At 29.6% G+C, this 12,141-nt stretch overlaps 5 protein-coding genes across 17 annotated transcripts; 3 read left to right on the top strand and 2 right to left on the bottom strand.

Moving 5' to 3' along the window:
* Window positions 1-94: 94 nt before the first annotated feature.
* On the top strand, window positions 95-2,436 carry LOC126921831 (protein immune deficiency). Of its 10 annotated transcripts, none has more exons than XM_050733732.1 (5): window positions 95-244; window positions 799-974; window positions 1,163-1,652; window positions 1,742-2,067; window positions 2,153-2,436. In XM_050733732.1, the coding sequence occupies exons 3-5, from the start codon at window positions 1,301-1,303 to the stop codon at window positions 2,291-2,293; spliced, it is 819 nt and encodes a 272-aa protein (XP_050589689.1). In that variant the 5' UTR covers window positions 95-244; window positions 799-974; window positions 1,163-1,300; the 3' UTR covers window positions 2,294-2,436. The 10 variants fall into 10 exon arrangements, with proteins under 10 accessions (XP_050589689.1, XP_050589688.1, XP_050589698.1 ...); XM_050733731.1 differs by having other exon boundaries at window positions 799-906; XM_050733741.1 differs by having other exon boundaries at window positions 799-906; window positions 1,742-2,062.
* Window positions 2,437-2,490: 54 nt separating this feature from the next.
* Window positions 2,491-4,661, bottom strand: LOC126921834 (deoxynucleoside kinase). 4 transcript variants are annotated; one of them, XM_050733747.1, is made up of 5 exons: window positions 4,405-4,661; window positions 3,895-4,091; window positions 3,560-3,809; window positions 3,195-3,478; window positions 2,491-3,075 (listed from the first exon to the last, which is right to left on the bottom strand). In XM_050733747.1, the coding sequence occupies exons 1-4, from the start codon at window positions 4,415-4,417 to the stop codon at window positions 3,222-3,224; spliced, it is 717 nt and encodes a 238-aa protein (XP_050589704.1). In that variant the 5' UTR covers window positions 4,418-4,661; the 3' UTR covers window positions 2,491-3,075; window positions 3,195-3,221. The 4 variants fall into 4 exon arrangements, with proteins under 4 accessions (XP_050589704.1, XP_050589705.1, XP_050589703.1 ...); XM_050733748.1 differs by having other exon boundaries at window positions 2,491-3,025; window positions 3,191-3,478; XM_050733746.1 differs by having other exon boundaries at window positions 3,191-3,478.
* Window positions 4,662-4,937: 276 nt separating this feature from the next.
* Window positions 4,938-8,039, top strand: LOC126921828 (adenosine 3'-phospho 5'-phosphosulfate transporter 1). The gene is made up of 8 exons (XM_050733726.1): window positions 4,938-5,308; window positions 5,481-5,689; window positions 5,765-5,973; window positions 6,429-6,653; window positions 6,747-6,897; window positions 6,971-7,182; window positions 7,255-7,380; window positions 7,456-8,039. Exons 1-8 carry the CDS (start codon window positions 5,277-5,279, stop codon window positions 7,612-7,614), a joined length of 1,323 nt encoding a protein of 440 aa, XP_050589683.1. The 5' UTR covers window positions 4,938-5,276; the 3' UTR covers window positions 7,615-8,039.
* Window positions 8,040-8,117: 78 nt separating this feature from the next.
* On the bottom strand, window positions 8,118-9,537 carry LOC126921836 (transmembrane protein 216-like). The gene has a single exon (XM_050733751.1). The coding sequence runs from the start codon at window positions 8,633-8,635 to the stop codon at window positions 8,207-8,209; it is 429 nt and encodes a 142-aa protein (XP_050589708.1). The 5' UTR covers window positions 8,636-9,537; the 3' UTR covers window positions 8,118-8,206.
* Window positions 9,519-12,074, top strand: LOC126921840 (uncharacterized aarF domain-containing protein kinase 2-like). The gene is given in 9 exon segments (XM_050733754.1): window positions 9,519-9,981; window positions 10,037-10,269; window positions 10,359-10,434; window positions 10,609-10,650; window positions 10,722-10,833; window positions 10,920-11,037; window positions 11,123-11,416; window positions 11,419-11,670; window positions 11,753-12,074. Coding segments are annotated over 9 exon segments (1,746 nt in total). The 5' UTR covers window positions 9,519-9,605; the 3' UTR covers window positions 11,996-12,074.
* The last annotated feature ends 67 nt before the right edge of the window (window positions 12,075-12,141 follow it).

Here is a 12,141-nt window from a genome sequence, read left to right on the forward strand (position 1 = left end):
ATAATAAAATTATACATTTACGTCATATCCTAACGATACGTTTGTGTCAAGTAGTGTCAAGTAAACCATACCACCTGTTGAGTAGCTTCATGACAGTCAAGAGGTTAACAACGAAATAACAGTGTGCACGCTAATAAATTTTATTTAGAAGTGATAATATCATGTATACAAATGAACGCATATAACTTTTTGTGAAATAAAAAAAGGATATTCAAGTTGAAAAACGTACAGGAATCGAGATACTGTAAGTCTTGCAGGACTAAATTAATTTAAATATTTTAAACAAGGAAATTTATCTGAAATGTAGATCCTATACGCATGTAAATATTTTGTTTCAAAATATTTTACATTATTCAATTGTATTGCAATTAGCAAAAAGAGAATGCTGCTTTTAATATGAAACATAATTTTTTTAAAACTTTCGCGCTTTTATTGCTTTTGGATATTTATAAGTAATAAACGTTATTTGAAATGTTACACTTTTATTACGGACAATGTGTTTCTGAAATGATTCATACTGCATTTATATCAAGTTCCATGAGAATGAATTAGCATAAATTAAGCAATTAAAATAATGTTACAAACAATGAGAGGAAATCTTTGTCTATTTCAAATTCGGCTATTTAAGTTTTGTGTACTGATAACTACTACTCGCGATAACATCATTGCGACGAACTTTCACTTCTGGAAAATCCAGATTATCTTAAGGTTATTAAGAATCATATTCATATTCATATCATTAATATTTCTAATTAATGTTTTTAGTTTGTAACTATTTTTATAAATTTTGGTGTCTAGATATCGTCGGATCAGAACATAATGCATGAATAATAAGGAAATACAAATTTTATTAAAAATAACGATTTTTTGGGGAAAATTTCCTTAACTCAATATCCAAAAGGAAAGGTAAGGATACGAATGAAGAATATGCAAAGAAAATATTGTTAAATATCTGATATTTTAATTAAAATAAGGTAAATAATCCATTCCATCGAATTGATCTTTATATCGGTATAATATAAAGAATTGAAATATATGCGATTATAAAAGTTGTATAATTATGTAATAAAGAAATTAACAGATGGATATATGTAATTTGTTACGTCCATATTTTTCTTTTTTCGAATTGGCTTTATATTTATAAAATATATTTATTTCGTAGATTACTTTATCAGAAAATGTAGTATTCATTAAACATGATGGTAATGAAAATATAAAATTTATATTATGATACTTCTATCATAGAAAAAAAGATAGCGAAGAGATACTTCTTTTGAACGGCATTTGAATTTCGAGGAAAATGCCAATACTTTCAAATTTATCTCATCGTTTTCATATGTTAACAACCGATGCGAAACCTGATCCACCACGAATACCGATCGAAGGATATACTCACAATTTAGAACCAAATACAATAAACGGTGATGAAACGAAGACGACCAAATTCGAATCTGTTCCAATTACTACAGAACCGCAATTGGAATTAAAGAACGTAACGTCCCCGGACAAAGACGACGCAGTTCCTATTACGAATGCCAAGTCTTCTACCGAAAAACAAGATCTGAATGATACGAAAGGTGCCCAAGATGATGCAAAAGAACGTAGAAAACCGAATATTAAAACGAAAACAAAATCGAAACAACGCAAACATTGTACGCAAGTATTATTCACTCTTTAAACTTGGAAAAAATCAAATTTGTTAAATTTGTTTGTATTAAAGCGATCATGTTTTACTTTATAGCACAAGGAACACATGTAGTGAATTACAATATAATTAATTCAAACGGTGTAAAAATTGGCTCTAAAACTAGTTACATTTGTAATATTAATCAATTTGCTAAGAATAATTCTCATGCATCAGAAGAAACATGGACAAAAAATATTCGACAAATGCCAGCAGAAGTAGAACGTTTACGTACTTGTACTGACGAAATTAATCTAGATGATATATTTATAATTAAAACTTATATTGGACATGGTTGGAAAGATGTTGCTAGAAAATTGTTATATTCGGACGGTCAAATTGAACAATTTGAAGAAAATTACAAATTTAGGGGCATAAGTGAAGTAAATTTGATTCCAATATACTATTTCTTGTTTATATTCTTATCTGTATCATTACAAGTTTCTGTACTAATGACCATATTTCTAGGTAATTTATCAAATATTTCTGGACTGGAAACAAGCTAATACAAAAAATGCAGATATTGGTAATTTGATAAACATTTTATGGATTTGTAAAGAATACGATTGTGCAATACGATTAGCTGCTGCTCGCAGCCAGTCGACATAACGCTTTTTAACTGTATCTTTGTAACAGTAAATCTTTGAACAATTTATTTTTTAATCGAATATATTTTACAAGTAATTATCATATTTATTAGTCGGAAACGAAAATTATTTTTACTTGTATCCAACTTATATTAATTATAGTAAACTAGAGTAAAACTAGAGTAAACTAGAGTATAACTAGAGTAAAAAGTTAACTGCTGTTTTTATCTGTAATGTATATTGTATTAAAGAATCGTTTTAATAAATAAATTCTAACGAATTCAATATAATATTTATCGTAATACAATCCTATAATATAATCTTCTAATCTTATAATAAAATTAATCTTAATTATGCATGTAGTTATCGTAGAACAACATACAATTAATGCAAATATCACTATAAAGTAGCATAAGTGGGCGTTTCATGGGCAAGGAAAACTGAGGGCAAAGTCACGGATAGTACCGTGAGTCGCAACAGACACGGTTATGTAGATATATATTTTCCAGGATCAAATATCTTATTCTTAGGATATCCATTTGCCCACGAAAGCGTAGCTTATCATCCGCCGATTGCTGCTTTGCTTAAGATAACTGCAGTTTTGCATTAGCAACTATGTATAATCTTTCACTGTTTAGTGTTCAGAAATCCATCTTTTTCTTAAATGTAATTATTTAATATATATATTAAATGTACAATTATGCCATATTGTATAACCATTATAAAATGATTAACTTTATCTCTTTCCCTTTCTCTCTTTGTACATACAGATATACAGATACTTAAAATGATTATATTATATTTCTAGTATATATACAAATAGAAAATATATGCGATTAATGTACAATTAATATATATAAGCAATTCAAAGAAGTAATATAAATAAGAAATACAAAAAATGTTTTCAAATAATACATACATACATTTGTAACATATTTTTTTTTTCTTTCCTAATTTTTTTTTTCCCCTTTTTTACCAAAAATTAAATCTTTGCAATTTTCAAATTGTGCAACCATTTCTTGTAAACTTTTATTTCCATCTATTATTAAAACTGGTGCTGATACACTAAATAGTGTCTGATGATAAAGCCACTCATCGTGAATATTATGAATTTGCTGTAAATATTCTAATGATACACAATTTTCTTCTTTCCTCGCTCTTGTTTTCATTCTCTGATATACAACATCCGGTGATGTCCTCAAATAAACTGCATTAATATAAAAATAATAACTAATATTATTATCAATAAGAAACATATAATTTATGTTATGCCTTTATGATAACATACTTATTAAATCCGTTACTATATTAGCATTCTGTATACACCAGTCATACCAATCTTCTAAGACCATTACTTCCACATCTTGTAATAGTTTAGAACGTTTCATATTTTCTATAAAGCACCTCGAGCTAAATACTGATCTTTCCATAATTTTATAAGGCATTCCAGATTCGTAAGTATGAAGTTGCAGCATTGTTAATTGTACATAGGATTGGAATAAGAAACTATAGCGTTTAGGATTTGTGTACATTAATTCCTAAATATTTTAAGCGAATATTTATCAATGTTACATATATTTTTATATGAATAACAATAAATCTATATTCAATAAATAATCTTACCAATAAATTTGATCCAGCAACATTTCTCCAAAGTTCTACTGGTTCTTGTAAAACGGTTGTATTGTTAAATTGTTTAAAATGACTTAAGAATGTTGTCTTACCACTTCCTATATTACCCTCTATGCATACTGTAAATGGTCTCTTATACACTTTGCAAACAGAAGTAGTCATTTTTATTAGTAGAAACAAAGATTTCCCTTAAGAAAATACAAAAATGCGTTATCTTGTAGTAATGATGTTGTAGTAATGAATTGTTTTATTTTTATATGAAATATATGAAGTACTAATTATTAAAAATATCGTATTTATATTTAATATGATTACACGTAACTACTATGTCGCAGTGACATTGAAACATTGTTTGAGAAATTTCCCGCGTAAATTTTCTGTTCAGCTCTTTTACTGGTAAGTTCTTTTAAAGAGCGACGCACATGTAGATAGAAATAGTAGCTCTATAATTTGTCATTCTTCAAATTATCTTTGGTTGTTTTTTATGAAATTAATACTTACCTAATGAAGTCATGATTGAATAATTTTTTTAATCAACTTATGTTATTACATTATAGAAGAATAAAGGTTTTATTTATATTTTTAATCCTCGAGCATTTTACATTTTCATTTACCGCATAACCATTACGTAGTTGTATTAAAGATTGGTTCAAACTTTACTATTACGTGCACTATAATGAATTAAATGCTATATTGCGCAAGTTAAAGTATTATTTCATTATATACACGGATATGCAGTTGTATTATTTTTATTACAAAAAAAAATGTATCTGAAACAGTGAAAACTGTTAAACTGAAATATTTATTATAAGCTAGGGGAAATAAATATACTCTATTATTGACATGTATACAAAGTAAAATAAGATTTGGAATTTTGCATTTATAAGTTAATAAAAGCATGTATTAAATGATCAAAGTTGTTGAATAAAAAAATGGAATAATCAAACTAACGTATGTATTTATAAGGCATATATACATCGATGGCCATGATATATGTATATACATGTACATATGTATACATATAGTTTTTCTATCAACAGATATGAGTTTGTTATATCAGTTGGTTGTTAGGAAAATGCAAGTGACTTACATTTTAAATGATGATTTAACGAAATATTTTTAGATACTTTTCAATTATTAGTCAGAATATTATATTGTATTTTTTCTTACGGATTTTTGATGAATTCTATATCTTGTTTCTAAATAATTAATTTCTTAAAATGATTTAAATAACATTGTATATTAAACGTACGCACAACATGTAGTATATGTAGGGTAATCATAAAATATTTGATGTTGAAAAACAAAATTATGAAACAATCAGTTAATTCATAATCATTTATTTTTACTGAAATTCTATTATAATTGGAACAATGCGAAATTTTTTGGGCGATGCTATAATATGGTAAGTTTTAAATACGAAATTGTTGAAATAATGAAACTGCCATACATTAACATTATGATTCCCTTTTTATTTCTTTTCTTCTTTCTTTTCTTCTCTCTTCTAAAAAATATAGTACAAATAAATAAAATCCTTGGATGATATTTTTGACTTATTAATATAATTTTTTTTGCAGCATATTGTTACTACTTTCAGTAAGCCTTATATTTGGAGCTAGTGAAATTATTAAGTCTTTTGTGAATACTGGAGAAAATTTTTTAAAAACTTCCTCCTATAATTGGATTATTAAATTATGCTTAAATTTATTGAGTTATGCTACTGTATTATTGCCAGGTTGCCTCATATACAAATATGTTCGTCATACCAAATATATCCAAAGGGGAGGTAAGTGATAGGATATATTAATCAAATGAAAAGAATTTATGAACTTTTATTTAAAATTGTGATGCTTTTAAACAGGCAAAGGGTGCATACCCAAACTAGTACATTTATGTTTTGTGGGTCAGTATGAAACAGGATTACTGGATTCATCTTCTTATACATCTACGCCATCGAATCATAGCCAACGTACTTTTACACAAGATGCTTTGTTACTCCTATATTGTTTTTTTGGGTTGCAAATTAGTTATTTAACATGGGGTTACTTACAAGAAAAAATAATGACGCAGGTATAATCTGTTTAATAAAAACACACACACACACACATACACACATATGCATACATACCATACATTGATAAAGAAATTTATGAAATTACGAAGCAAGGAATGTTTTACAATGAATTATGTTTGAGAAATTATACATTTGGACAAATGTGAAATAACAACATTAACAATTTTCAAGTACATGTTAATATGGGATAATGCCCATCATGTACTAAAAAACATTCTTAACTTAGAGTTCGGTCATTGCTAGTCACTACTTTTAGGATATCCAAGGTTTGTGTGAAATAAAGATTTTTAAATTTGCAATTCTATTTTCTTGAATATAGACTTTTAATACTGTTTCGAGATGACGTTTAAAATGTAGGTTGCAAAATTCATAATATGTTATAAGTATGAATAGTCTAGTTTAATATTATACAATCATTAAAAATCTTTTATGAAAACATTTAATTTTTCAGGAATATGAAGACGTTGCTGGCAACAAGGATCATTTCCAAGATTCACAATTTCTAGTATTTGTAAATCGAATTCTTGCATTCTTAATGTCAGGGTTGTATTTAATAATTCAAAGACAACCACAACACAAAGCACCTCTTTATAAGTATGCATTTAGCTCCTTATCAAATATCATGAGCAGTTGGTGTCAATATGAAGCTCTAAAGTATGTTAGTTTCCCAACACAGGTATTCATCCGTTTAACATTTTGTTTTTTATTTCTTGGTTCGAGAATTTTGTTTGGTAATTACGTCTAATTAAATATGGTATGTACATTTCAGGTATTGGCAAAAGCTTCGAAAATAATCCCAGTAATGATAATGGGAAAAGTAGTTTCACATACCACATATGAATATTATGAATATGTTACAGCTGTACTCATTTCTATTGGAATGACATTGTTCATGTTAAATAGTTCAGATTACAAAGGCGGTGAGTGTTTTTTGTCATTTAGTGTAAATCTACTAATCTTTCTTTTCTCTAATTATTGTTTCAATGCTTTTAGATGGAGCTACAACTATATCTGGTATTATTCTCTTAGGAGGCTATTTATTATTAGATAGTTTTACAAGTACCTGGCAAAGTGCATTATTTGATGAGTATGGGGTAACGAGTGTGCAAATGATGTGTGTAGTTAATATGTTCTCTTGTTTATTAACTGCAATGTCTTTATTTCAACAATCAAGTTTCCCTCTTATATTTTCCTTTATGACAAAGGTAATTTTAATTAATTACGGTAATGATAGCAACAATCTCTGATACAACTTTAATATTTTTATTATTACACAGTATCCTAGGTTCATTGTGGATTGCTCACTTATATCAATTTGTTCAGCAAGCGGTCAATTGTATATCTTTTATACAATTTCTAAATTTGGTCCAGTGACGTTTGTCATTATGATGACTATAAGACAGGTAATTATTTTGTTAAATATATTGCTATTAATAAGATAAACAAGCTTAAGAGGTATCGTTTTCTTCCTTTTTCAGGGTTTGGCTATATTATTATCTTGTTTGGTATATCATCATCGTGTGACAGTCATTGGTATCATTGGCATTCTACTAGTATTTGGTTCGGTATTCTTACGAATGTATTGTAGCAATCGATTACGTGCAATAAGAAGACGTAGGGCTGCGCAAATAGTATAAAAGTTAATTATGGAAACAAAAAGGCATAGGTACAAATTTCATTAAATTTTGTACATTTCTTTTTTAAATGTACATAAGTTTTGTTAGATATAGTTAAAAAACAATGATTAATTCATATTGATTATACTATTTTGACAGTTTTCATATATATTTTACAAGCACTGGAGAAAACAATCAATTATTTTGAAACATCCAGTTTTCAAATCTGTTATTTGATAATATACTAATGTACTTTTAAGTAGAGTACTTTTAAATACACATACATACATATATATATATACACATATATATATATACGTATATACATATTAAAAATAATTAGACAGAAAAATGCATTATTTATTTAAGAAATATTTATTTTATTATAGACAAAAAATGTCATTTTTACAAGAAAAGTATTAATAAAAAACATATTGATTGTACGATTTATTGTCTACAAAGTTCATTTATATACAGGAATTTTGTAGGATATTAAAATTGGAGATTAAAAGCATACTCATTCATAGATCAGATCATTTTTAATTTTTATTAATATCCAGAAACATACAATATGATGCAATCAATTAAAACTCTTAAGTACTAATGAGGTTGTTTATTCTTCTGGAGATGAAGGTTTGTAAATAGCAATGAGGCACAAGATAGAAATGATTAACTCAGATGCTAGAAGTACCAATTGTATGCTACAAAGAATCACTTCTAGTCTGAGCACATAATTTTGCCAAATTAGAAAGTATAACGTTGCCAAGGAGCTGGGTACAGTTAAAATAACTCCGATAAGAATTGGTAATCCATGTTCTGTCAAATTCCCTTTCCTTCCAAAATAAATTCTGGCTCCTTCTGTGATTATAAGTAAGAACAAAAGCGCAAACTCTGCCAATGTTGTATTTGTGCCAGGTGAAGGTAGATTCGCAGCTTTAAAAAAGCCCATACCCAGTTCACATATAGCAAACATACCAAAATAAAACGAGTTTAGATACATAAGAATTTCGTATGTTAAAGATGAACTGGCTATTGTAGGCATTCTACAATGACTCTTTAACACTATGAGAAACCTTATGCTTATTAAGTTCTATCTAATATTAACTCATTCTGTTTTAATGTACCTAATTATGAAAAATATTGGTCCATATCCATTATAATTCGTACCTTCTCGATTAAGTATATACAATGCTTTTTCCGTTCATTTATTGAATATCTTTTATATTCTTCCTTTTTAACTTTAAAAATTCATTCTTAGTTTTCTATGCTACAAAGACGATGTCATTGGAGGTTACCTTCCGATTTTATTTTTGAATATGTCACAACATGCGTGCATATATGAATATTCAGATCTAGAATAACGTTTGTAGATTATTCTAGCGAATTGTCGATAGAAGGTGTTTTTAGTTAACTACTGATCATAAATACATAAAACGAAGATCATAAAGATCAAGTTTGGTTAAGAAGGTATAAATACAACCGAATTTTTTAGAAGTAAAGTAGTGTAGTAATCATTTCCACTGTTTTTTTTTTAAGCTTTTATCTTTCGTTACGTTTCCTTGACTATACATTTAGTATTTCAGTTAAGAAAGCTTATACATCGAAGAAAAGTTTAGCAGACACCCACTTTCACGAAAGGAATAACAACCGACTCGTGATTCACATATCGTGAATATACCGAGCAGTGCTACCAAATGAGGAAACAAGAAATGTACGTAATTTGATTACAAAATTTGAATAACATATGTATGTACTTTAACATGCATGTATAGATTTCGGAGGTACATTAACATGACTTCAGTATATAATATTGAATGTTAATATGTATTTTAACCTTTACAAATAGAAGTTGTTATGTCTAAAACGATATCTTTATCGAAATATATAATTTGAATGAACCCCTAAAGACTATGAAAGAATGGATTAATTCAAAAAATGAAAAGTTTATAGAAGTAATCGATGGGTAATCTATTATGACAGAGCCACCATCCGAGTGCGATGAATGATCTGCGATGGCTTTCTATTCGAACTTTTCAAGAGCATTTCGTTTCAACAAATTCCTTCAAAACCTTGGAGAAAAGTGGCAAAGAAAAAAATATGTAACCCCGATACGATTTCATCGATCGATAGCAAGAAACGTTAGCAATTTTGAAAGTTCGAAGCGAGTGGTTAAAGCTGTTCTCATCTTGTCTTACAAGCCTCAGCATCGAACGCAAATTTATGAAAACGATCTGTTGGCAAAGAATACGGAATACGAAAGTTTTTTTGATATAATCTTAATCGTGGCAAGAATTCTTGTGATAGGTTCTATTCTTACTGGATTGACTGTCATATATTTGATCACACGTTTTACACATGGACACGTGTTTCCGATAATCCTCCGGAAAGGTAATTATTCGTTAGTCAAAGGAAAACATATATCGATCGCAGGTTACAATTGCAGGTATCGAATTTCTCGGGCCAATTTTTATAAAATTCGGTCAATGGGCGTCAACAAGAAAAGATTTGTTTCCTGAAGATGTTTGTCGTACGCTGTCATTATTGCAACATAACGCTTCCGCACATTCTTGGATTTATACAAAGCAATTGCTTAAAGCCATATACGGCTCGAATTGGAGGAATATATTCGTAAAATTCGAACACGAGATGCCTATCGGATCAGGGTGTTGTGCTCAGGTATAACAATGAAATTGGATCGATCGAGTTTGATTGATAGATTGTATTTTGTCCGTTCATTCGATTTGATGAATCTGTCTGACCGGCAGGTGTACAAGGCATGGGTAGATTTGAATGCTCGAGTGGATGTAACGCGAAAACCTCAAATACCTGCATTTATTCAAAGTAAGCCATTTAAGTACGATCCTTTCTTTCGTCTTATCTAACACATTGCTACACGTGCCTCTGGTCAAACTTCAACGAAATTTCCAGTCACACGAAAAATAAAAGCTCTAATGCTTCCGTAATTCTTAATACGTATATATATAAATGTATAATATGTCGTGAATCTTGTTGCAGTTATCGAATATTTAAAATTTGGCTCGTTAATCAATTTCATTGGTAAATATACGAAAAAATTAGTTTTACTATATCGAATTGTAAACATTTCACACGATATAAAATAATTTCAGAGAAAACGTTGAATATCGATGAAACAGATAAGAACGTTAATGCATATGTAAGTCGGAAGCTACAACCAGTAGCGGTTAAAATTTTACATCCTGGAATTAAAGGACAACTAAGGTATGAGATATACCATGGTGTAATGGAAAATAATAACCAATCTTCCTGAATCTCTGGATCGTTTTTCTTTAATTCGTTTAATTTAGAAGAGATCTTTGCATAATGAGAGGGATTTGCAAATGCGCGACATATATCGTGCCCCAATTGCAATGGCTCAGTCTTAACGATTGCATCGATGAATTTTCACAAATAATGGAAAATCAAGCAAGCTTTACGTTCAAGTTTAATTGCTTAGATCTTATAGAGCTATTTAAAATATTTGTCCTTATACACTAACTGTTTTGTAAAGGTTGACATGAATTTGGAAGCACAGAATTTGATTCAATTTTCGAAAAATTTTTCGAGGAAAAAGGATGTCATATTCCCCCGGCCCTACACAGATTTTACTCAACGCGAAGTTCTCGTGGAAAGTTTTCACGAAGGTTTTCCAATTTCCGATTATCTCGAAGATCACGATACAACATTGCAAGGAAAGCTGGCTAAGATAGGGATTAAAACGATTTTAAAAATGGTATAGTGCGGTCTGTCAACACGATTGGTACCGTGTCGAGTAATTCTCATGGACTTCTTAATTAATTACAATGAAAGTTATCGGGAAAATGGCAGGTGTTTAAAGACAACTTCATTCACTGTGATTTGCATCCTGGTAATATCTTGGTACAGACAAGTCGCGAACCTATTGGAAAGATTAGCGCTTGGTTTTGGAAATTTATTGATCGGAAGTACTTACCGACTTATCCACGCTTGGTCATACTCGATTGTGGTTTGGTAGTGTCTCTGAACGATCGCTGTCGACAAAATCTTAAGAATGTCTTCCGATCGGTGCTCATGGGAAACGTACCTATATATATTTCTTACTTTTACCCTCTTTTTATACCTTTACTTTTTTTCCATTCACTTCTTCGTTTATTTATTTCAGGGTGAAATGGCAGCGGAATACATTCTGGAACATAGTTCGCGCGTATCCCCCGACCCAGACGGTTTTAAGAATACAATGAAAGATATCGTAAACTCGCATCTTCGAAGTAGAGTCAATGTAATCTTCAAACATTTTCAAAGACACGAGCGTATAACGCGAGAAATAATGGTCGAAATCGATCAAAACCCTTTCAGAGGAACGTTTGAAAATGTTACAGGTAGACGTGAGTACCGTTGTGACTGAATTGTTTTCCGCGATGGTTCGGCATCGTGTGAAGCAAGACGGAACCTTCAGCAGCGTGATTCTCAGTATGGTAGTGATCGAAGGCCTCGGTCGCAGTCTGGATCCAAATATCGATATCTTCACGGAGGTTGTGCCGTTCATTTTTA

This window comes from Bombus affinis, chromosome 11 (assembly GCF_024516045.1).
Source record: "Bombus affinis isolate iyBomAffi1 chromosome 11, iyBomAffi1.2, whole genome shotgun sequence".
NCBI lineage: Eukaryota > Metazoa > Arthropoda > Insecta > Hymenoptera > Apidae > Bombus > Bombus affinis.

Bases quoted from the DNA above. Each gene is read 5' to 3' on its own strand.
- LOC126921831 (XM_050733732.1), top strand. From the start codon at position 1,301: ATGCCAATACTTTCAAATTTATCTCATCGTTTTCATATGTTAACAACC. The intron at 1,653-1,741 runs GTACGCAAGTAT...TTTACTTTATAG, and splicing joins ATCGAAACAACGCAAACATT to CACAAGGAACACATGTAGTG. The intron at 2,068-2,152 runs GTAAATTTGATT...CCATATTTCTAG, and splicing joins AATTTAGGGGCATAAGTGAA to GTAATTTATCAAATATTTCT.
- LOC126921834 (XM_050733747.1), bottom strand. The intron at 3,810-3,894 runs GTAAGATTATTT...TAAAATATTTAG, and splicing joins TTGCTGGATCAAATTTATTG to GAATTAATGTACACAAATCC. The intron at 3,479-3,559 runs GTATGTTATCAT...ATATTAATGCAG, and splicing joins TATAGTAACGGATTTAATAA to TTTATTTGAGGACATCACCG.
- LOC126921828 (XM_050733726.1), top strand. From the start codon at position 5,277: ATGCGAAATTTTTTGGGCGATGCTATAATATG. The intron at 6,898-6,970 runs GTGAGTGTTTTT...CAATGCTTTTAG, and splicing joins TAGTTCAGATTACAAAGGCG to ATGGAGCTACAACTATATCT. The intron at 7,381-7,455 runs GTAATTATTTTG...TTCCTTTTTCAG, and splicing joins TTATGATGACTATAAGACAG to GGTTTGGCTATATTATTATC.
- LOC126921836 (XM_050733751.1), bottom strand. From the start codon at position 8,635: ATGCCTACAATAGCCAGTTCATCTTTAACATACGAAATTCTTATGTAT.